The sequence below is a fragment of the Vulpes lagopus genome, chromosome 22, assembly GCF_018345385.1.
Source record: "Vulpes lagopus strain Blue_001 chromosome 22, ASM1834538v1, whole genome shotgun sequence".
In the NCBI taxonomy this organism is placed as follows: domain Eukaryota; kingdom Metazoa; phylum Chordata; class Mammalia; order Carnivora; family Canidae; genus Vulpes; species Vulpes lagopus.
In genome coordinates this window covers 5872003-5897709 of record NC_054845.1, presented here as the reverse complement: position 1 = coordinate 5897709, position 25707 = coordinate 5872003, and the positions used below count along the sequence as shown (strand labels likewise).

The 25707-nt window shown below is 39.6% G+C and overlaps 1 protein-coding gene across 1 annotated transcript in view; it reads left to right on the top strand.

Moving 5' to 3' along the window:
• Nucleotides 1-25707, top strand: part of HECW2 (HECT, C2 and WW domain containing E3 ubiquitin protein ligase 2) — a 368781-nt gene that overhangs the window by 297710 nt on the left and 45364 nt on the right. The window contains exons 19-20 of the mRNA XM_041737736.1: nt 11785-11868; nt 17298-17407. Coding sequence (XP_041593670.1) covers nt 11785-11868; nt 17298-17407 — 194 coding nt within the window. The remainder of the gene's footprint in view (nt 1-11784; nt 11869-17297; nt 17408-25707) is intronic.

Here is a 25707-nt window from a genome sequence, read left to right as displayed (position 1 = left end):
GGTACTGCCCCCCCATGGATTACTATATCCTACTATTGGCTCTCATTGGAAAGACTAATCATACTAAGAACTTTTAAATAATATTTTGGTGAATGTAACAAATACAAATTCAATAAATTTTTTGGTATTGGTATTTGTACAACACTATGTTATGAGTAAGGATCTAGATGTCATAAAACTGCATTAAGAATTGCAAAGTTGATCTTTCTACTGCATGGCCCTATCCTTCAAGTGAGACCATGCTCTGTGACTGTAATAAAGAATTTGAATAACCAAGTGAGTAATGAATGCTAATCTTCCTTTCTTGGCCTTATACCATTAGAGAAGTCATGAGATTTCTCTAAAATTGCCCTCGGGCAGTTTTTTAAAACATGTATTTTTGAAGGTGTCACTGAGCTGTATCTACAGGAACCATGTGTGCAGAGTCTGCAATCCAGAGAGTTTTGTGGTTTTGAGGCATTGCTGCTTTTGATTGTTTCTGATCACGTGCCCTTCTTAACTTCACCAAAAATGTTGGTTGGTTTCAATGAGAGTATTTTCTGTGGGAATTCCGGTCTTGAGACTATGTTCATTGTCCTTAAATGATCTTCTGCTAGAGTTGATCTTCTGGGGTGATTCTGTACACTTGAGGAAGTGGTTACAAAGATCCAAATATTATGGGCATCTGAGATACAGCAATGGCTAGTGGCTTTTTCCTGAGGTTGTCACACACTACAGTTTAGCATCTTGCTACCACAGCTGTGAGTTTTCAATTCTTATTTTGGCATTGACGAATCTTGTGCCTGTTCTGTTTTATTGAGCATTCCTAATGTGCACAGCAAAAAGCCAGGTACCTGGAGAACATAAAAAATGAAGGAGGAAGGGCTTTTGCTCTCAAGAAATTAATGTTTCCGAAGGAATCTGTGTTGTAACTGAATGGCTCAGTGAGAAAGTGCAATGGAGGAAGTCCTGAAATGTATTCTAAAGGGCACAGAGAGAGAAACATACCCATGCAGAGAGGCACAAGTGATAAAATGTTATTTGAATGTCATCTTAATCCTCATTTTAAGTCACTAAAATGAAATAGAATTTCTTCATTAAGATGAATGCAGTCAAGATAGGAATTAAAGGACTGCCGCTGATTCCTTTGAACTCTGTAAATTTATAAAATAAATGTGAACAAACATAGTAATGTAACTTTCAAATGTCCCTCTAATCAGAGTCATATGTATCCTTAATGATATTTCTCAAGCTTGTTATGTTTATTTCAGACACTGAGTGGACTCATGGAAAATTGTTAAGAGCTGAAACTTATTTTCCATTCTTAAAGAAAAAGAAATACTGCAGATCTACAATATTGACCTTAATCACTTTTGTTTTAATGAAACATAAGTGTGCACAAATATAAAATATGCAAAAACTTCTTATAGCTTTTATGAACTATAAAGCCAAAAGACATAGAAGTTAAGTAAAAACTTTTAAAAGTAACATTTAATTGAATGATATGAATGTGAGATTTTGTTTTTCAGAAGCCAAATCACCAATATTGAAACCATATCAGTAGAAGGATACATTTGTGCTTTTTGCTTCACTTGAGTTTGACTTGTATCTCATTTAGATCTTGTATCTAAGGGTTCATCAGGTGCATCTGTGACAATATCGTGGTCATTATTTTTCTTAACAAATAGGCCATTCTTATCTACTCATTTATCTACTAATTTTGTTTTCATCTACTAATTCATTGTTTTGATGAGCCAATTCTTTTAATACCCCCAACTGCAATCCCAAAGAAAAAGGATATTATTAAATGTACCCGGTGATGATGCTACTGCTCCTTTTTTATTCGTAAACTATGGTAAAATTTTGTTCTTCAAATAAACCATGACATCTTTTATGCTTTAGTTAGCATCAATGCATAATTTACTTTTTATTTTTTATTTTATTTTTTAATAAGTTTATTTTTATTGGTGTTCAATTTACCAACATACAGAATAACACCCAGTACTCATCCCATCAAGTGCCCCCCTCAGTGCCCGTCACCCACTCACCCCCACCCCCCGCCCTCTTCCCCTTCCACCACCCCTAGTTCGTTTCGGAGAGTTAGGAGTCGTTATGTTCTGTCTCCCTTTCTGATGTTTCCCACACATTTCTTCTCCCTTCCCTTATATTTACTTTTTAAATCCATTTATTTTGTTGTCTCTTTAGCCTGTGGCAGTTTATATGTGCATAACCTTGACTCACTTCATCATTGTCATTACGTGAATTAACACCGCAAAAGAAGAGTTTTGTCTTTTTAATTGGTAAGAGAATTGTGTGTCAGCTGTAGACGGACTGCTGTTATCATAGTTAACGTCAAGGCCCTGCCAACCTCAGTGGCTGCTCACCAACACTTTGAAAGTTGCTCTCGGATCACTTGGCACCAATGTCTTATAAATGCAAACAGGGGAACTGAAGTCAAATGGCACTATTCAGTCATCAGTGTTATTCAGATTATCCAGAATATGTGGGCCACGATATTAGCAGTTTGATCATCATTGTGAAAACAGAGAATTTTTAGATTCCCCCAGGACTTGAGATTATGTCTATAGACTTCTAGTAGACAGGGACACAAGTTTGATAAATACCTGTCTATGGAATATTAGGCAAATACCTAACAACCAAGAAGTAGTTCCTGTTTGGTTTTGCTTTTCTTAGAAAAGATTGACGACATTTCTGAGGATATCTGCTGACTTTCTCTTCCTCAACCTTGATCTACTCTCTTGACAGTCAGTAAACTAGTGCCCTCTCTTTTTATATGAAAGGACTCTGTGGAGGAGGGGCAAGATGGGGGAAGAGTAGGGTCCCCAAATCACCTGTCCTCACCAAATTACCTAGATAAACTTCAAATTATCCTGAAAATCTACGAATTCGGCCTGAGATTTAAAGGGAGAACAGCTGAAATGCTATAGTGAGAAGAGTTCGCGCTTCTATCGAGGTAGGAAGACGGGGAAAAAGAAATAAAGACACAAAAGGCCTCCAAGGGGGAGGGGCCCCGCGAGGAGCCGGGCTGAGGCCGGGGGAGTGTCCCCAGGACAGGAGAGCCCCGTCCCGGAGGAGCAGGAGCTGCACCGACCTTCCCCGCGGAAAGGCCTCCCGGGGAATTGGAGCAGGATCCCCAGAAAGGCGGGGATGCCCTCGGGCTCCCTGGGACAGTAACAGAGGAACTGCGCCCCGGGAGAGCCCCCGAGCTCCCTAAGGGCTGCAGCGCTCGGCGGGACCCGGAGCAGCTTGGAGGGGCTCGGGCGGCGGCTCCGCGGAGGGGGCTGCGGGGCTCCGGGAACAGCTCGGCGGCGGCGGCTCGGGCGGCGGCTCCGCGGAGGGGGCTGCGGGGCTCCGGGAACAGCTCGGAGGGGCTCGGGCGGCGGCTCCGCGGAGGGGGCTGCGGGGCTCCGGGAACAGCTCGGCGGCGGCGGCTCGGGCGGAGGAAGAAGCTCCGCGCGGAGGGGGCTGCGGGGCTCCGGGAACAGCTCGGAGGGGCTCGGGCGGCGGCTCCGCGGAGGGGGCTGCGGGGCGGGAGCGCGAATCCAACAGCGCAGGCCCCGGAGCACAGGGCGCCCGGACACAGCCCAGGATCCGGCCTACCCCGGGACAGGCAGAGGCCGGGAGGGCCCAGGACAGCGAGGACGCTCCTGCCTGGAACTGAGCAGATCAGCGGCCCCGCCCCAGAGCCCCCAGGCCCTGCAGACGGAGAGCCCCAGAGCTACTGCGGGAGCTGACTCCAGGGTCCCAGAGCTGCCCCCGCCACTGTGGCTTCCTCCCGGGGCCTCACGGGGTGAACAACCCCCACTGAGCCCTGCACCAGGCAGGGGCAGAGCAGCTCCCCCAAGTGCTAACACCTGAGAATCAGCACAGCAGGCCCCTCCCCCAGAAGACCAGCTAGAAGGACCAGGTCCAGGGGAAGTCAAGGGACTTACAGTGTACAGAATCAGAAGATACTTCCCCGTGTTTTCTGTTTTTTTTTTTTCTTTTTTGCTTTTTGATTTCTGTTTGCTTCCCCAACCCTTTTCTTTCCTTTCTTTCTTTTTCTTTCTTTTTTTCTTCTCTTTTTTTCCTTTCTTCCTTTTTCTCTTTTCTTTCCTTTTTTTCTCTCTTTTTCTCCTTTTCCCAATACAACTTGTTTTTGGCCACTCTGCACTGAGCAAAATGACTAGAAGGAAAACCTCACCTCAAAAGAAAGAATCAGAAACAGTCCTCTCTCCCACAGAGTTACAAAATCTGAATCACAATTCAATGTCAGAAAGCCAATTCAGAAGCACTATTATACAGCTACTGGTGGCTCTAGAAAAAAGCATAAAGGACTGAAGAGACTTCATGACTGCAGAATTTAGATCCAATCAGGCAGAAATTAAAAATCAATTGAATGAGATGCAATCCAAACTAGAAGTCCTAACGACGAGGGTTAACGAGGTGGAAGAACGAGTGAGTGAGGTAGAAGACAAGTTGATGGCAAAGAGGGAAACTGAGGAAAAAAGAGACAAACAATTAAAAGACCATGAAGATAGATTAAGGGAAATAAACGACGACCTGAGGAAGAAAAAAACTACGTTTAATTGGGGTTCCCAAGGGCGCCGAATGGGCCAGAGGGCCAGAATATGTATATGAACAAATCCTAGCTGAAAACTTTCCTAATCTGGGAAGGGAAACAGGCATTCAGATCCAGGAAATAGAGAGATCCCCCCCTAAAATCAATAAAAACCGTTCACCACCTCGACATTTAATAGTTAAGCTTGCAAATTCCAAAGATAAAGAGAAGATCCTTAAAGCAGCAAGAGACAAGAAATCCCTGACTTTTATGGGGAGGAGTATTAGGGTAACAGCAGACCCTAATGTGACATCCAAACCAGCTCTGCAAGAAATTTTAAGGGGGACTCTTAAAATTCCCCTTTAAGAAGAAGTTCAGTGGAACAATCCACAAAAACAAGGACTGAATAGATATCATGATGACACTAAACTCATATCTGTCAATAGTAACTCTGAACGTGAATGGGCTTAATGACCCCATCAAAAGGCACAGGGTTTCAGACTGGATAAAAAAGCAGGACCCGGGATCCCTGGGTGGCGCAGCGGTTTGGCGCCTGTCTTTGGCCCAGGGCGCGATCCTGGAGACCCGGGATCGAATCCCACATCGGGCTCCCGGTGCATGGAGCCTGCTTCTCCCTCTGCCTGTGTCTCTGCCTCTCTCTCTCTCTCTCTGTGACTATCTAAATAAATAAAATTAAAAAAAAAAAAAAAAAAAAAAAAAAAGCAGGACCCATCTATTTGCTGTCTACAAGAGACTCATTTTAGACAGAAGGACACCTACAGCCTGAAAATAAAAGGTTGGAGAACCATTTACCATTCAAATGGTCCTCAAAAGAACGCAGGGGTTGCCATCCTTATATCAGATAAACTAAATTTACCCTGAAGACTGTAGTGAGAGATGAAGAGGGACACTATATCATACTTAAAGGATCTATCCAACAAGAGGACTTAACAATCCTCAATATACATGCCCCGAATGTGGGAGCTGCCAAATATTTAAATCAATTAATAACCAAAGTGAAGAAATACTTCGATAATAATACACTTATACTCGGCGACTTCAATCTAGCTCTTTCTATACTCGATAGGTCTTCTAAGCACAACATGTCTAAAGAAACGAGAGCTTTAAATGATACACTGGACCAGATGGATTTCACAGATATCTACAGAACTTTACATCCAAACTCAACTGAATACACATTCTTCTCAAGTGCACATGGAACTTCCTCCAGAATAGACCACATACTGGGTCACAAATCGGTTCTGAACCGATACCAAAAGATTGGGATTGTCCCCTGCATATTCTCAGACCATAATGCCTAAAAATTAGAACTAAATCACAACAACAAGTTTGGAAGGACCTCAAACACGTGGAGGTTAAGGACCATCCTGCTAAGAGATGAAAGGGTCAACCAGGAAATTAAGGAAGAATTAAAAAGATTCATGGAAACGAATGAGAATGAAGATACAACCATTCAAAAAATTTGGGATGCAGCAAAAACAGTCCTGAGGGGGAAATACATCGCAATACAAGCATCCATTCAAAAACTGGAAAGAACTCAAATACAGAAGCTCACCTTACACATAAAGGAACTAGAGAATAAAGAGAAATGGACCCCACGCCCAGCAGAAGAAGAGAGTTAATAAAGATTTGAGCAGAACTCAATGAAATCGAGACCAGAAGAACTGTGGAACAGATCAACAGAACCAGGAGTTGGTTCTTTGAAAGAATTAATAAGATAGATAAACCACTAGCCAGCCTTATTAAAAAGAAGAGAGAGAAGACTCAAATTAATAAAATCATGAATGAGAAAGGAGAGATCACTACCAACACCAAGGAAATACAAACGATTTTAAAAACATATTATGAACAGTTCTACGCCAATAAATTAGGCAATCTAGAAGAAATGGACGCATTCCTGGAAAGCCACAAACTACCAAAACTGGAACAGGAAGAAATAGAAAACCTGAACAGGCCAATAACCAGGGAGGAAATTGAAGCAGTCATCAAAAACCGCCCAAGACACAAGAGTCCAGGGCTAGATGGCTTCCCAGGGGAATTCTATCAAGCGTTTAAAGAAGAAACCATACCTATTCTACTAGAGCTGTTCAGAAAGATAGAAAGAGATAGAGTACTTCCAAATTCATTCTATGAGGCCAGCATCACCTTAATTCTGAAACCAAAGACCCCACCAAAAAGGAGAATTACAGACCAATATCCCTGATGAACATGGATGCAAAAATTCTCAACAAGATACTCGCCAATAGGATCCAACAGCACATTAAGAAAATTATTCACCATGACCAAGTAGGATTTATCCCTGGGACACAAGGCTAGTTCAACACACGTAAAACGATCAATGTGATTCATCATATCAGCAAGAGAAAAACCAAGAACTATATGATCCTCTCATTAGATGCGGAGAAAGCATTTGACAAAATACAGCATCCATTCCTGATCAAAACTCTTCAGAGTGTTGGGATAGAGGGAACTTTCCTCGACATCTTAAAAGCCAGCTACGAAAAGCCCACAGCAAATATCATTCTCAATGGGGAAGCACTGGGAGCCTTTCCCCTAAGATCGGGAACAAGACAGGGATGTCCACTCTCACCACTGCTATTCAACATAGTACTGGAAGTCCTCGCCTCAGCAATCAGACAGCAAAAAGACATTCAAGGCATTCAAATTGGCATAGAAGAAGTCAAACTCTCCCTCTTCGCCGATGACATGATAATCTACATAGAAAACCCAAAAGCCTCCACCCCAAGATTGCTAGAACTCATACAGCAGTTTGGTAGCGTGGCAGGATACAAAATAAATGCCCAGAAATCAATGGCATTTCTATACACTAACAATGAGACTGAAGAAAGAGAAATTAAGGAGTTAATCCCATTTACAGTTGCACCCAAAAGCATAAGATACCTAGGAATAAACCTAACCAAAGAGGTAAAGGATCTATACTCTAAAAACTATAGAACACTTCTGAAAGAAATTGAGGAAGACACAAAGAGATGGAAAAATATTCCATGCTCACGGATTGGCAGAATTAATATTGTGAAAATGTCAATGTTACCCAGGGCAATTTACACGTTTAATGCAATCCCTATCAAAATACCATGGACTTTCTTCAGAGAGTTAGAACAAATTATTTTAAGATTTGTGTGGAATCAGAAAAGACCCCGAATAGCCAGGGGAATTTTAAAAAAGAAAACCTTAGCTGGGGGCATCACAATGCCAGATTTCAGGTTGTACTACAAAGCTGTGGTCATCAAGACAGTGTGGTACTGGCACAAAAACAGACACATAGATCAATGGAACAGAATAGAGAACCCAGAAGTGGACCCTGAACTTTATGGTCAACTAATATTCGATAAAGGAGGAAAGACTATCCATTGGAAGAAAGACAGTCTCTTCAATAAATGGTGCTGGGAAAATTGGACATCCACATGCAGAAGAATGAAACTGGACCACTCTCTTTCACCATACACAAAGATAAACTCAAAATGGATGAGAGATCTAAATGTGAGACAAGATTCCATCAAAATCCTAGAGGAGAACACAGGCAACACCCTTTTTGAACTTGGCCACAGTAACTTCTTGCAAGCTACATCCACGAAGGCAAAAGAAACAGAAGCAAAAATGAACTATTGGGACTTCATCAAGATAAGAAGCTTTTGCACAGCAAAGGATACAGTCAACAAAACTCAAAGACAACCTACAGAATGGGAGAAGAGATTTGCAAATGACGTATCAGATAAAGGGCTAGTTTCCAAGATCTATAAAGAACTTATTAAACTCAAAACCAAAGAAACAAACAATCCAATCATGAAATGGGCAAAAGACATGAAGAGAAATCTCACAGAGGAAGACATGGACATGGCCAACAAGCACATGAGAAAATGCTCTGCATCACTTGCCATCAGGGAAATACAAATCAAAACCACAATGAGATCCCACCTCACACCAGTGAGAATGGGGAAAATTAACAAGGCAGGAAACCACAAATGTTGGAGAGGATGCGGAGAAAAGGGAACCCTCTTACACTGTTGGTGGGAATGTGACCTGGTGCAGCCACTCTGGAAAACTGTGTGGAGGTTCCTCAAAGAGTTAAAAATAGACCTGCCCTACGACCCAGCAATTGCACTGTTGGGGATTTACCCCAAAGATTCAGATGCAATGAAATGCCAGGGCACCTGCACCCCGATGTTTCTAGCAGCAATGTCCACAATAGCTAAACTGTGGAAGGAGCCTCGGTGTCCATCGAAAGATGATGGATAAAGAAGATGTGGTTTATGTATACAATGGAATATTACTCAGCCATTAGAAACGACAAATACCCACCATTTGCTTCGGTGTGGATGGAACTGGAGGGTATTATGCTGAGTGAAGTAAGTCAATCGGAGAAGGACAAACATTGTATGTTCTCATTCATTTGGGGAATATAAATAATAGTGAAAGGGAATATAAGGGAAGGGAGAAGAAATATGTGGGAAATATCAGAAAGGGAGACAGAACATAAAGACTCCTAACTCTGGGAAACGAACTAGGGGTGGTGGAAGGGGAGGAGGGTGGGGGTGAATGGGTGACGGGCACTGAGGGGGCACTTGACAGGATGAGCACTGGGTGTTATTCTGTATGTTGGTAAATTGAACACCAATAAAAAATAAATTTATTAAAAAAAAAAAAAAAAAAAGAAAGGACTCTGTGGAATAGGAGTGGCTAGAAGCCCTAACCAGAATTAGTTAAGCAAATGGGACAACTTCAATATTTTCATATGATACTAGAATTGACTATCACTTTTCCACTGCACCATGAATTCTTTGAGAAAGGAACTAGGTCTTCCGCCCTGTTGGATTCCCAGTATGGGGTATGGTGCCCAGCACAATCTAGACACTAAGAGAATGTTTGCTGAAAGAAGGAATGAATGTTAGCCCAAGAAGGTACTCAGTGGTATGGTGTGCATCTGGGACATGCTCCAGTGGCTGACCCATAGCTTGTCAGTGCCATAAATGAGCTGGCCTGGTGAAAACTAGCTTCCTCTGGCGTATGGTATGTTCTGGCCTAAGGAATGAGACCAGTTGCTCTCCCTGCCTAATAGTTAATATCTGGAAAGGGTTGAAAAGTTCCCCACTTGGCATATTTCTTCTGCTGTCTTTCCTTGTCTTCACCCTGTCATCCTTGGGTTTTTTTCTTTCTTTCTTTCTCTCTCTCTTTCTTTCTTTCTTTCTTTCTTTCTTTCTTTCTTTCTTTCTTTCTTTCTTTTTTTTTTTGTAAATTTTTAAATTGAAGTTCAATTTGCCAACATATAGCATAACACCCAGTGCTCATCCCATCAAGTACCCCAATCAGTGCCCATCACCAAGTCACCCCATCCTCCTCCCCTGTCATCCTTGTGACTCAGGAAGCTATGATCTTTTCCTTATTCCCAGGAAGCATACAGACCGTAGTCCAGTGCGTGGTATCTTTTACATCACCCCGCTCATTCTGTCTAGCTCCAGCTGAAGAAGTGGAGGAGAGCGTGTGCCCTGTTTGTATTCCCGTGTATTCTGTTTGCCTGATTCATTGTGATGATAGGGCAAGGAGATAAACTGTGTTTGTTGCAGATAGCTTTGGATTCTTCAAGATCAAAGCATGTTATTACTGACCCTTATAAGAATGTAGCTTTTTAAAACCAACTTTCATATCTTGTACCAAAAAAATCATTCACCAGATAATGGGCCTTGGTTTCCGTCATGTGCTTCAGACATATGATTGTAGCACTTGAGGGAAAATGTTCTGCTTGGTTCAAGCCTTCAAACTGAAGTAACAAAGCAGAAAGGCTGGTTTTTCCCTTCTGAACAATTTCTTTATATATGTGTCTGACATTCATTTCTTAGGTATATGTATGTGTAACTCAAAGGTTGGAAAAGAAAATTTGGCAATGCCAAAGATAAGATGTTTTATATACTAATATATTGTTTAAAATGGATCTAGCTAGAAGCAGCCAAATTCTTTATCAGTCCTTGTAAGCTATATGGTTGAGAGCAAATCAGTGGACTTTTCTGTACATTATGGGTTTTCCATTTCAACAGTTAAACCTTGCCTTTCACCTCATTGTCTTCAGGCTTGCAAATAATTAAGAAGAAATTTGGAATTTGGAAATGTAAAATGCAGTAGAACTTTAGGGAAAATATAAAGCAGAAAAACAAGATCATCTATAAAGAGGAACTAAATCTAAATAAATACTTATATCAAAGATCAATATTTTATTACATACGTACAAAAATCAGACTATGCTATCATTAGCACTTTTTTGAGTGCTATTTTACTAATAATTTTACTAATTTTACTTTGAGTAAAATTGCATAGTTGTGTTTATTCCTATGTTACTATCAAATGAAATGCTTTCAGTTACCATAGTTTATGTTCTTATTTTTTTTCTTGTCTTATAGAAGTTAATATACTATGCTTTGAAATAGTATCATGTAAATGAGGGGAAGTAACAGGGAAATTTTTATTAAAATTGTTTTCATATAAAGAATTGAAAATAGCAGCATGATGATGGCTCATCATACAGAAAAATGTTCTTACTTATATCTATAAATAAAATAATGGTAGAAATCCCTCACAGTTGGGTTTGATATATGTATGTAGAGGAATATATACATTTGCACAGGTATACACGTAATCTATCCCACTAACTGTAGTAACTAAAAGTGTTTCGGGTTTTTAGTTATTTCAAAGAGACATATGCCTCTTTATTGAGTATATATTGCTTAGATACTATCTGCCTCTAAGTAGGAATGTGCTCATCACACATAATTTAGAAGTATAACCCCAGGAAAACAGATGAATATCCCTACACATTCACTTTTTGGAATAACAGGGAATCAGCCTGAATGGCCTAAACAGTTGCTTAGATTCAAGCCCACAACAGGCTCTAACTGAAAGCAGAGACTGAGTTGTATTGGTTGGATGGTACTACCACCTGTAGTAGAACTTGAGCAGCGGAATGATAAAAGCAATAAAGGAATCTTTCTCCAGTGTTAGGACAGGGCAGTTTTGATGCTCATGGGTCCTCCTTGAAAGCAAGGACCATGTCTCTATTGGATATGTGTTTCTGGGTATATTAAACATTAGCTACCCCATAGTAGATACAAAAAAAAAATGTTGTGACTATTATTTTTGAAATGGTGCCTAAGGCACCGAGTCATGTTTCAGAAGGTCTACCATGTAAATTTTGAACTGTTTCTTTGCTTGAATAGGGAGAAGATCCAATTTATCCGAACTGAAGGGACCCCAGGATTGGTGCGTCTTTCAAGTGATGCAGACCTTGTTATGTTGCTGAGGTATGTAACACCCGCTTTTGACGTAGAAAGTCTTCGGCCATCAGATTTAGGGAGCACTTTAGAAAACACTACTCTGATATTAGTAGCCGGAAAATGTCTCCATTATTCTTTAAAGATTTGTGGAATACTCATGATGTGGAAGTTGTAGGATGCTGGTTTAGTAATGATTCATTTCAGATTGCATTTCTTATTCTGACATCTGTTTTTTTTTTTTTTTCCCCTGTTGATAAACGAGGTGATTTTGTAGAAGGAAAAGGTTATTAGTAAAGGCCAGTGGATAGAATGTCCCACTCACAAAATGGAATGCAAGGGCATGCGGGGCTTACTTACCTCTTTAGAGTAGAATAGAGGTCATATTTATTTATTTTTTTATTTCAAATTTTTCCTCCAAATGTGCTTTGCCTTTTTTTTTCCTGATTTAACTTTTTTTTTTTTTTTTTTTTTAATGATTTTGAGAGCTTAGGTTTGGGAAATTAGATAAGAAAGGTGAAATTTGATCACTGGTACTCATTGTCAACTTGATAGCCCTTCATAAAAATGACCCAATTATATTTTCTTTTCTGTTGATTAGGTCAGCTTTGGTTTTAAATTTTAGAGTAGTTTAGAAAAGGAAACTAGCAATTTTTTGAAATATTTTTCATTCTTAATATTAACCCTTAAATGTAGGAGGCTAGAATAAAATAATTCTTTGCTCTACTAGTAGTTGGGACACTTACCATCATAACCTTGAAAGAATTAAAGGGAAAGTCAGGCTGAACCATACCACACAATGTTTTATTTATCCCAGAGTGCTAACAATTTCATTCATGATATTCATGATGATCTTGACCCTAACCATTTCCAGCTGCCTACATGATAGTTGCCATATTTGTAAAACTGAAGTAAAAAAAAAATATTTTCCTTTACTGGATAGTTGGAGCATAATTCAAAGGGATATAATCACTTCCCACAGAGACTTCACTTCACTTGATTCTGAACAAGACCTGTTGGGAGGCAGGGGTGTAAGGAGTGACCCATGACTGTATTGTACTAAGCTAGTTCTGAAAGCAGAATATAGTGTGCTACATGGTCAGGAAGACTCTTGGTCAATTAATATGCAATACAATGTTTCTACCATAGTTTGGTTGATAATAAAATATTTTTGTTATAAAGTTCTGGCTAGACTATGACTCTTTTGCTTCATTCTAGAAATCTTAGGTTTTTCGTTTAAAATAAAGGATTCTGCTTTGGGAATTAATGAAAACAAAATAGAAATCATGATGATCATTCACCTGTTCTTAGTTAAATAATCTTTAGATGGTATAGCCCTAAATATTTTAAGTTACAGTATAGCTTAGAATATTTGTACTTTGGTAAACACTGCATTTTGCATGAGTTTCTATGTGTTTGAATTTAAAAATATATATATATCAGTTTTCTGTATGTATATGTATGTATATGTATAGATACACACGTATACACACATACACACACACACACATAAAGAGCAAGGCTACATTTTCTCCTTTTGGGGGAAACAGCATGTTCTCTGACGTTAATAGGCCTTTGGAAAAGTATGAGAAATTCATTTATTATGTGATAGTTCTATATATATTACATGCAAATGATGTCATTAAGTTCTAGACTTACTTAATTTAGACGATCAAATGTATTTATTTTCATAATTTTATGTGATGACACAATGTATTACATGTGGATACTTACTAAATAATGTTTAGGGACGCCTGGGTAGCTCAGTGGTTGAGCATCTTCCTTTGCCTCAGGGTGTAATCCCGGGGTCCCAGGATCGAGTCCTGCATTGGGATCCTTGCATGGAGCCTGCTTCTCCCTCTGCCTTTGTCTCTGCCTCTCTCTGTGTCTCTGTCTCTCATGAATAAATAAATAAACTCTTAAAAAATAATGTTTAATAGTTTTGGAAACATTTTGAGATCTCCTTAGTTCTTTATTTTTTATTTTACTTTTATTTTACTTTGGAGTTTGAGTTATCAATGACTATAAACTCAAGCAATGGACTAGTTGTATGCATAGCGAAAGACTTTGTGTCTATTTTTATACTTTTTCTATTTTTAAGATTTTATTTAATTATGAGAGAGAGGGAGGAGAACAGAGGAAGAGGAACAAGCAGACTTCACATTGAGCTTGACATGGGGCTTGATCCCAGGATTCTGAGATCATGACCTGAGGTGAAACCAGAATAACCAACTGAGCCACTTAGGTACCCCTATTTCTTAAAAAAGAAAATAATTCCTGGTACAAATGGATTTGATTATCAGCAAGTTGCAATATAGAGATGCCATAGCTGTAGGAAATTATTCAATTCAAAATAAGCCTATGTGAGATTATTTTCAAAAACTGCCATTTAAAACTCAAGAATTTTTAGATGACTTTGTTACAGCTGTTATTGATTATTCTATTTCATATATTATTTCATTAACTCAACTCCTATAAAAAATATACCTCTATCAAAGCTTATATGTGAAATGATTGATACATTTGGCCATGTTAAAATTTTAAAATTTATATAATGAAAGACACCACATATAAAAGCATAAAGAAAGCTAACAAACTAGTGGAAGAATATATTTACAATGTATAAAGCAAAGATATTATGAATACACAAAGAATGTCTTTAAATCAATTTAGAAGAATAGAATTGAAAAGAAAAATAGATGAAGGATATAAAAAAGGCATTTCATAGAAATCGAAGTAAGAATAGCCAGTGAACTTATGGGAAAGATGCTAGCAATCATAAAATGCAATTTCCAATAATGAGATAGTATTTCATACATTAGATTTGAAAAAGCCAGAAAGTCTGATAATATCAAATGAGAAATTGTGACTCTCATACTGTCTGGACTTGGGATTGCAATTTCTACAACCTTTTCAGAACACAATTTGACAATATCTTGTATAGTTGAAAAGGCGTATGTGTTACGCCTGAGAAATTCTGCTCTTAAATATATACCATATTTATACTAAGAACTCTTTTGCATGTGCCCAAGGCAGTATATACAGGATCTTCACTGCACCATTGTTGATAATAGCACAAATTTGGAAAAAATTAAACATTTGTCAAATGAGATAGAAAAAGAAATTTGTTTGTTCATAGAATGGACAACTGCATAGTAGGAAAAGTAATATGCTAGATTCTTATCTGTCAACATGGATAGATGTCAGAAATATATTGAACTAAGCAGTTTAAGAATGCTATATACTTACATAGCACTATGTACTTTTTTTAGTGCATAAGGCAAAACCGTATATTGTTTATTTATGGATATTTATTGCAAAATATAAAACTATGGAAGGAGGATACCATATTAAAGTCATGGCAGAGGAAAACAAAGGGGCTTATATACACAATGCACATACACAGACATATATGCATGTACATGCAGATATATAAAGATGTGTAAGTATGCATGTATGTCTGTCTGAAGCAAAAATAGTAGTGTTAACATTTGTTAATCCTGGATGATATGAATCAAATGTTTTATTTTATATTACATTTTGTGTATTAAATTTTTCAAGTAAAATATTTTTCTTGATACGAACGATTCCGGAGTATTGGTTATATTTAAAGGAAATGATAAATGTCATGGAACAAAGGGACACAGATGTAGGTATCTAAAGAAAGGGTGCTAATTCCTACTCTTCAGTTAATTTAGCCATAGGTTTACAGATCTTTGTGATATCAACTATTACATGAGACTATTCCTTAGCAATTAATTTAAAATTCACATTATTCCAGTGGCTATTGATTTATTGAAAAAGAAAAAATGACTTAAGACCTTAACTTGGGCCGAGTCGCCAACGGTACGGAGTTGGGTGGCTGTGGGCTTGTCTGTGGCGTTTGGGACCGGGCCAAAAAAAAAAACCTTAACTTGGTATTATAAATATGATTATTTCCTACTTCTGCTTCTAAAACTTTTTGACTTTTATTTTTTTTTAAGATTTTATTTATTTATTCATGAAAGACACAGAGGAGAGAGAGGCAGAGACACAGGGAGAGGGAGAAGCAGGCTTCATGCAGGGAGCCTGATGTGGACTCGATCCCAGGTCTCCAGGATCATGCCTTGAGCCAAAGGCAGGCGCTAAACCACTGAGCCACCTAGGGATTCCCACTTTTTGACTTTAATAGTTTAAAAGTGGAAAGATAGCTTTAAAAAATAATATCATGTCTAAAAATCTTTTGCTGCAGTGGTCTAGCAGATGTGTGCATGTAAATAAAGAACTAGAGAAGAATTATCAAGTTGTTATTGCATTGCCATAACCCAGGGTTTTCTCAGCTTCAAAAGTATTGACATTTTGGATTGGATACATCTTTGTTTCAGGGAGCTGTTCTGTGTATTGTAAGATGTTTATCAGTATCCTGGTCTCTACCCATTAGATACCAAAAACATACCTTCTCCCAATTATGACAACTAAAAGTATCCTCAGACATTCCCCAACGTCTCCAAATGGTGTGGAAGGAGGGCAAAATTGCCTCAGTTGAGAAATGGTGTTGATAACCCTTAAGAATCCTTTCCTTAATCTCTATAATAATAAACTGTTGCCACTTTTTTTCTGAATTTTTTCTGAAAACAGGTAACAGGTTTCTAGATTTGGCCAAGTTTGAGGAAAACCTGTTTCTTCCTCTTAATTAAAAGACACAAGTCCTCTTACTTTTATTGCTGTTTTAATTCTACTTTGTCAAGTATTTGTCAAATGTCAGGAGCTTAGTGCAATCAATAGTACTTTTATCCTATCCTAATATTTAATGAAAAGTCTGAGATTCTAAGATCTCATATCCATGGTTATTGTCTTTTAGGAGAGTCCTAGAAAAAGAAACTTCAATATGGAGAAGAAAGAATACACTGGATTGAATAATCTAATATCAAAAACCTCACATTTAAAAAAACATTATAAACCAGAGTAAACAAGGGAGCTAATTATTTAGCAGTTGTAATTATGTAGGAGGTGTTTTGTTTTATTTTGCTTTTAATTCTCCAATTAAATCCTAAACTCTTTGAATATTAAGATTCTGTCTTATATGTCTTAGACTGAGGATAAAGAACATACTTTGTGTCTCCATTATGGGTTCTCAGTAAACATTGTGTGTTACATGTGAGTCTTATTCTCAAATCTAAAAGCCCACGTACTATTGTTCAAGCAAACATGTAAATTCAGACTCACAGATTAAAGTGGCAAAATAGGAATCCCGTTGTCCAGAGTTGGTAGGAAAAGAGGCACATAACCATAGGTTTCACATGAGCTGCAAGAGACAGCTGTTTGCCCCAAGAATGACCTACAGGATTAGGGGGACAAGTGCTCCCTTTGGGATGTGAGCCAGACCTCAGAGTGAGAAATCAACTCTTACTTATGTGGAAAGAAGGCTTTTCCCCCCCTTTTTGGCTAAAGTATGCACTTGCTTTCTTGTCTTTCCCCAGTTTATTTGAAGAAGAGATAATGTCTTATGTGCCTCCACATGCCTTACTTCACCCCAGCTACTGTCAGTCTCCACGTGGTTCCCCTGTGTCCTCTCCCCAGAACTCGCCGGGTAAGTCCGCCTGCTGTGCGCAGTGAGTCCTCTGAGAAGCTACCCTACAGTTAAATGTTCTGTCCTTCACAAAGGGCAGTAAGGGAACACTTTGGGTACATCTTCAGTGTTAGCACAGGTACATATTGTGTGGCACTTGGTGTCTCTTAAAACTGGCTTGTTCCCATGGCCATTCATTGTGACAGGAAGATAATGCCATTCCAGAATAAGAAGATAAATATCAGCAGTATGATATACTCAGATACAGGATTTACTTTGCGTTATGTTAGGTAGTGCCTAATATATCTTGGAAAATATTAGGACACAAAATATTATATTAGCTTTTGGATTGAAAAAGTTCTGGTGAGAAGACAGATTCTAATCAAAAGACATGTCTACTTTCAAGAAATAATATAGAATTAAAATTAGTTTAATGGACTTTGGTAGTTTTTTCCCTGCAGTAATGACTAACTGCATTAGAGAGGAAGATTTGAGACACATGGGTGAGTAGAACATGTTGATAGATAAACTAAAATATTCAAGTTCAAGTTCTTTTTTTGAAAGAAGTATGGTATGAATGAAGGAGTGGATGGATGGATGGATGGATGGATGATAGAAAATCTAGCTTAGGAAGTGAGTTTTTTTAAGGAAAATTGTTATAATGTTGACAGAACATCAGCTATATTTATTTTTATTGTACCCAATATATTGTTTACTCTTTAATAGCTATCAGAATTTAAAGCTCTTTTTAATAGAAATGCAAGCTCCATATGTGTCACTAAAAGCTGCTCTATAGTCTTTGATATATGACATGTTTTCACAAATCCTATCATAATGAAGTAAAGCCTAATTGAATACCACAAACAGGAAAAGGTCTATTAATTTGTTCTTTTAACACAGATTTATTGAGCATCCAACTATGATCCAAGCACTGAATTAGACTCCAGTGCTACAAAGATGAATGATGCAGTCTCTGCCTTTGAAGGATTCATGGTGGGGCAGTGAGTCAGCAAATGACTCTGTAAAGCTCTGTGGTTAGTTCTGTAAAAAGAGGTGTGGGAACACAGATTTGGGAACAATTCTTCCTTCAAGACCAGCAGTGGGTGTTTGAGGGAAAGATAAAGATAATATATGGAGGGAGCCTTGAAGGATGATGAAGGTGGGCCAAAGGAAGAAGAGTGTTCTAGGTAAATGAGTAGCATAACCTAAGTAAGCCTCAGAAGAATGAAAGCAGTTTAGGGACAAATAATAGTTACACGTAAGAGCAAGTTCTCAAAGCTCGGGTTGGAAAAATAGGCTAGGGCTGGTTGGTCATTGAAGCCTTAGTTTGCAGTTTGTATAGAGCCACTGAAAATTTAAAACAAAGGAATACCGTGTTTTACAAAGAGCAGTTTGGTGGCAATATGGAGGATGGATTAGAAGACGAGATAATGGAGTCAGAGAAATCACTTGGGAGGTTTTTGCATTAACCCAGGTGACCTGCTCCAGGGCTGGACAAGAGGGAAACAGGAGTTAGTTCAAAAGGATAGGTAGGATGTAGGGAAATCAGGACTTTGAGTCCAGGTAGGGAAGATTCTGAGGTCCCCACCACCTAGATGACAACACCATTCACCAGGAAAGGAAAAAGATTAGCCTGCAAAGGAGGGGTTCAGTGAGTTTAGTTTTGAACACAGTTTGTTGAGGAATCTCTGAGCCATCCAACTGGAGATATCAGAGACAATTGGAAAAGACAGCCATGGAGCTCAGGAGAGGTTTGTGGCTTGGCATATAGGTATGCTGGAAGCAATGGAAGCCCAGGACAGATTGGAGGAACTGGAGAGGACAAGCCCATGGAAAGAAGAGAAAACAGAGGATGGTAACATGAGGAACTTCAGTATTTAAGGAATGGGCTGAGATAGAGGAGCAAATTAAAGAAAGAGAGACAAAGGATTTTGGAAGAGAATTAGGAAAGTGTTTTCAGGGAAGCCAGGCTTCGAGGAGTAGAGAATGGGCCAAATCCTCAAAGCATTCAAGAAGAATGAGGCCTAAGAAGAGGCCATTGGATTTCAACATCATGCAGTTATAAATGGCCTTTTTCAGAGCAGCTTCTGTGAGATAAGAGATTATAAACTGGAAAGTGACCAGTTGCAGAAGGATATAAGAAGTAGAGCAGAAGCCAGGAGTATAGAATATTCGTTTTATGAAGTAGGGTGATGAATAGAAAGGAAAATAGAACAGTACTTAGAAGCAGAAGATGGGTTAAGGAAGAGGTTTTTAGGATGGGGAAGTTGAGCATGTGTGTGTGCAGAAGTCAGAAGATGTGGGTGGAAACAAAAACTTGTTTGTTGAAGCAGCAATCATACCAGAGGCCCTTGAAGGCAGGACATTGAAGACAAAGTAAAGGTCAACTTTGGAACAAAGTAGGGATACCTAGTCTGATGATCCAGGATGAGAAGAAATAAGTCTATGACACTTCAGGTGAGTTTAAAGATGTAAGGGAAAAACTGATGGAATTCAGAGCCGACCTCTGTGTTTACCAGCTGTGTGTGACTTTGGGCAGTTTGCTTCTTTCCCATACTTGAATGTATGTTTCTGTAAAATGGGAATAACAGTAATCACCTCCCCTGGTTACTTGGAGTAGAATACCTTGCCTGGTGCCTGCAGCATAACAAGCATCCAATAAGTATTAATGTATCCCTTTTTTCCTTCTTTCTGGAAATCTGATCCTGATAATTATAGCTTTTCAATGTTTCAACCATTGGAAAGTGGAAACTATGAATACGTCTCTCCCCGATTTACAGAGCTGACTGCCTAGGTATTTAATCATTCTGACTGGTCTTTATCTTAGTTAGATCCTATGATGAAGTTCAAAACGGGTTGTCCCTTTACCTGATGCTTTGTGGTTAAAGAAGTGAAGCTGTGTGGATTATTGCTCATTTCAGCAAGGCTCTCCTTCCCAGGGCTTTTCTGCAGCCCATCTTCCTCAAGAAAAAGGTTGATCGACAGCTTCTGTCCCTTTCTAAGCCCTACAAAGGCATGTGCTCTTGGGGACTGATTAAACATTCCTTGAGACTATAAGAACTTCCTAAATGGTGACTAAGTTAGCTTCTTTTCACTGAGCATCACAAATGCACATGAGTAATCCGTGGTGGTAGTAAAATGCATTCTGGAAGCACATTTAGAGCCAAACATTTTCCAAAGATATGTAGAGCCCAAATATATCTAAATTGCTAGCAGTGTTTGTGGTGGTTTTAATTTTCCGGGAGAATCATCTCCATATTTTTGGCCTATTCAGTTTCAGGAGGCTTTATTTGATCTTGAAATTGGGATGAACTGCCTGATATCAATGGAAGTTACTGTAACTGATTCCACATGATCCTACAAGGCCAGGACTAGCTAGCCTCATTTACCCTGTGGAGTAATCTTCTGATTCTTTGAGTACAAAAGAGTCTCCTCCTACCACGTTCCTGAAGTTCATCGTGCTTGTGAAAAGCCTTTTGGATGTTTTAAAGTGGTCTGTTCCTCTTTCTTGGGACTAGAATTTCATCCCTTTTGTTGGCATGAGGATAATATTGTGAAAATTGTGACAATAACAAATTTGAATGATCTTCTTTCAGAATGCCTCGGGATCTGGTAAACTTTCCGGACTTTTCCTTATTTGAGTACATTTACATGTCTTCAAGTGGAGGAGAGAGAGGGGCTCTGGAAACTTTGACTTGCTGCTTTTTCGCAGCTGTTAGAGCGCTCACCTAAAATTTGTCAAAATTTTGGAATGTGAAGGTTTGTTTTTCTAGGACCGTTATAACGCCAATCCCGACCTTAGTTATGCCAGAAGGGGAAAATCTTTCCAAGCACCATATAGCTCATTATGCCAAATAGGGGACCCAGAAGTTTATTTAAGGACCTTTTGTAACTCCACATTTCTAGGAATTTAAATGCAGTAACACCTAATTCATCTAATATCATTGGAGATGTGCTCACATATGTGAATTTTCCATGTAACCAAAGCTATGACTAAGTGTCAGAGAATTTAACCCACCATTTACTGAAACTCTTCCATAAATTCATTATATTTCTCCCTACTTCCCTATTCACAGTGCACTGGAGATATTTCGTGATTTGGGGGGGGTGGATCATCGTACAGAGCTGTTATTACTTGACCAGAACTGAACTATCTGAAAGCTGGGCCAGCACAGGTCACACTCAACAGACCAGAGAGCACTGAAGAGCCCCGTGGTTCTTTGCTGAAGGTGGTCTTGAGGGCATGGGATATGACAGGGAATTGTTTTTCCCACCACACCATGAGACCCCTTAGGGCCCTCTTGCCTTCTCTCTCTCCCTCCAAAGTCTTAGCATCTTGGCAGCTGCTTTGCCATCTCCTGTCCTTCTCTCTCTCTCTCTCTCTCTCTCTCTCTTTCCTCCCTCCTTCCTCCCTCCCCCCATCTTGCCCACAGTCCCTGAAGTAGCAGTTGACCCTTAAATGTGGGGGCCCAGAGCCCTGACCTCCCCCCCCCACCCCGTGAGGTAAAAAAAATAATAATCTGCATATGACTTTTAACTCCCCCCAAACTTAACCACTAATCGCCTACTGTTCCCAGGAAGCCTTGCCCATAACATAAACAGTCAATTAGCACATTTTTGTATGTTACGTGTATTATAGTCTGCATTCTGACAATGAAGTAAGCTGGAGAAAAGAAAACATTATTAAGAAAATCACAAGGAAGAGAAAATACTACAGTTCTGTACTGTATTTATCGAAAAAAACCCTCATAGAAGCAGGCCCATGCCTTTCAAACCCATGTGGTTCAAGGGTCACGTGTGCTTGTTTTTAGAAAAAGAATTCCTTCTCTTCTCTGTGCTTAGCCCCACAGTGATGAGCTAGGAACCAAGCAGTACAAATGAAGGACGGTCCCCGAGTGGGTGGAGACAGGGAAGTTGGGATTCCAGAGACTGAAGGAAACCCAGATACTGTCTCCATTTATTGTTGTTAAGTCTCCCTTGTCCCTCACCCCCTAGTACTATCAGAGAATGCCTGTCACTGGCCTTTCAGCTTCCCCTTTTAATATATTTCTTCTGATCTGCAAGGTCTAAAAAAATCAGCTTGTAAGTTGGTTTTGAAAAATAAAGAGTGTGTAAATGAAAGCATTAACAAGCTCAAAACAACGACCTAGGGCCTTTAACTACTCTTTGAGAATAAAGCAAAACTGCAAGGACTTCGGTGCTTGTGCTCAGAGCCAGCCGCTTTGGAGACAGCATTTTTTTTTCCCCTTTAACTTTCATTGTTGTTAAGCTGTGTTCCAGAAGATGGAGTCTTCCAAAATTATTGTAATGCTTGATGGTTTGTTCTCATTCACTAATAGGGAATCGTAAAAAAAATAATAATAATAAAAATAAAAAATAATAATAATAAGTCATAGAGAACTTTTTTAGAAAGTGAACCAGGAAAGAAATAGACCTCTGAGCCATTTCAGTACAGAGGCCAGAGCCATGCTGGATTAAGCAAACTCCATCCCATCCAATGCAGAGTGAGCTCTGGTCATCAAAGTAATCTGGGATCCTGGTGGCACACCTGGAATCCAAAAAACCCAGACTCTCTAGTGGTTTGATGCCAATATTTCTACTGTCACCTGAAGTATTTTGTCAGGAGGAATTCTTTAGTTTGTATACGATCATGCAATTTTGTCATGGTAAATGGAAATAGTGCCATACGATATGGAAGTAGTTCAGGTCTGCGTAGCAATGATAAGGGGGAAAAAACCCTAATATCTGTTACTGAAATTTTTTCCTGCAGATGATTAACATAATGCTGACCATCCATGAAGTCAGCCATTTATTTGATCACTTCCTAAATGTGTAACATTGACCTTTTTGTATCTGACTTCCTTTTTTAAGACCATAAAGTTACTTTACTTTCTCTATAGGAGTATTGTATCCTAGAACTTTGCTTGCAGTTACAGTTCCCAAACGATTCTATTAGCTCAATCTTCCAAGATCATTTTTTATTTCTAAAGTGGAAGTAACATCATTTCTGCCCTGGAATTTCTTGGCAGGGCACCTAACTTGCATTAAGAGCTTGACAAGGGCCAACAGCATAATTTATTGTAATTTTTAAACCATGAAGTAATGTGTAAATGATTTTTTTTCATAATAGAACCATTAGCAAAAGAATTTTTGCATTTAACAATTTCTGTCTCCAGAGTCTCTGTAATTGAATCTCTTCAACCTAGAGTATAAATGGAGTCAGAACTAATTTTTATTAAGTGTCCATATTGATACTGATGGAATGCATTATGGCATTTCCCGCATCCTTTTAAACCTCTCAAATTATACAGTAAGAGTATATGTGCCTTTTTAAAAGCAGTCAGCTTTTGAATCATGTTTCTTTTGAGTCCTGAAAGATTTTCATTCAGTCTCTTGTTTTTCTTTTTCTCCTACCTATTAATGATTGTGCTCTTGGAAGCAGATTCACGATGACTGCTTTCTGAGCTGTCTGGGTTTACTAGCCTACAGTTTCTCAAACTGTGGCACCAGCTTCATTCTGCTACCCAAGTGGGCCTGTGCTGCCCTGCCGTGTCCCTTAGCCGTCCAAGAGTATGGACCTGTGCTCTTGGAAATCATGATCCGCATGTTGCAAATGATTCCTTTCGCGGGGAGCATTGCCTCTATGTTGGTCTCTGGATGCTCCCCAGATGTTTCATTGAGCACATTTGACCCTTCTGTAGGGGATAATGGTTCTCAACCTTGGCTGCAAATTGGAGTCATCTGGGGAGCTGCATAAAACATGTATGCTTGGGCCCCACCCCCAGATTCTGATGTAATAGGTCTTGGGTGTGTCCTGAACATTGGGATTTTTTTTAAAGCTTCTTAAGTGATTCCCATGTGCAGTCAGGAGTGAGAACCACTACTTAGGAGTCTCTTCTGTATCCTAGAGCTTTTAAGATCAAGTTTGTTTCCTTTATGACATAGGTCTTTGCTCTTTGGGTAAAAGACTCATAAACGTGCAAACAGACCTCTGGATATGTCATTGATTGATAGCCACTTTTACAAAAATCCATTCTTAACACCCCAAGACATTTCCCTATGTCTTTAGTACTCATCGCTCTGCAGATAATAAATAACAGTGACAGCTAACACTTAGGCAAAGGCGCCTCACAAAGCGCCCTGCGACATACACTAACTCATTTAATGCGGGGTGTGGCGCTGATCTCACAGGAACTCCAGGACTGTGTCCTCAAATGGAGGATAGCCACCTGGGCAGCTCTCCTCTCCAGCACGATACGTGTAAAGCTTCACGTGCCCCCTGTCCACCAGCGTTTCCCACACTGCTTTCAGCGCCACATAGGCCTGGCCCAAATCCCAAAGCTACCATTCACTGGCATATGACTTCTGTTTCCCTAGTGACGAAGTGGTGATGGTGGTGATGATAATAATGCCTGCTGCATAAACTTGTGAGGATTTCCCAAGATCCTCTCTGTGATGCATGGTTCCATATGCATAGCCGGCACTTAACAAATGACAGTTACTGTTTAGAAGTTTGATGTTACTATCCGAGCTCCCCAGGTCTCTTCCTTACTTATTATCTGTTGGCAATTCTTATTTCTCATTATAAATGCTTCTCTGAGTCACCACTGTTACCTCAGGCCTCCAAGGGCCATGGTGACTCCCAGCCAGTCCCCTCCTTAAGATCCCTCCTCTCCGTCCCACTCTGAGTCCACCCACCACACTCGGAAAGCCTGGGCTTTACAAAGCACCACGTGGGTGTTACCCCCTAGTTCAGGAACCTCTGAAGTCTTCCCCACCACTCACTGTACCAAGCCCTAACTCCTCAGCGAGGGTTTTTCTTAAATTCCTCCCATAATTTGGCTCTGACCATCTGATTAAATTTCCCAGTTAGTCCCCAGCACTCCCCCATGCTCTAGGTTAGCAGGGTCTCTTGGGTGTCTTCCAAACATGCGTGTGGTGCTGCTCCCAGCTCTTGCTGCACTGCCCCAGGAGACACTCGAGATTCTCTTCTGTGTACGAGGGCTGCCTCCAATTAAGTCTCCTCCTGACAGTCATTTCCATCTTGATCTCTACTTATCCTCATTTGCGGTTACTTTTCTGGAACCCTGATCCCAAATGCAAAGACCGAGGTGGGGGCCAGGCATCAGTATCATCGAGTAGTGGCGGCACAGGCTTCACTTAATGGAGCAGCGGCCCACTGTGGTCTCAAGAAAAATGCAAGCCAGTTGTCGCAAGAGTTTCCAAATAATTTTCAAGAGAAAATTTGTTTTGTTTTGTGTTTTACTTGAAATCTCCTAACTTTTAAATGCGGGAAGTTAATTTAAAATCTTTAAAAAACA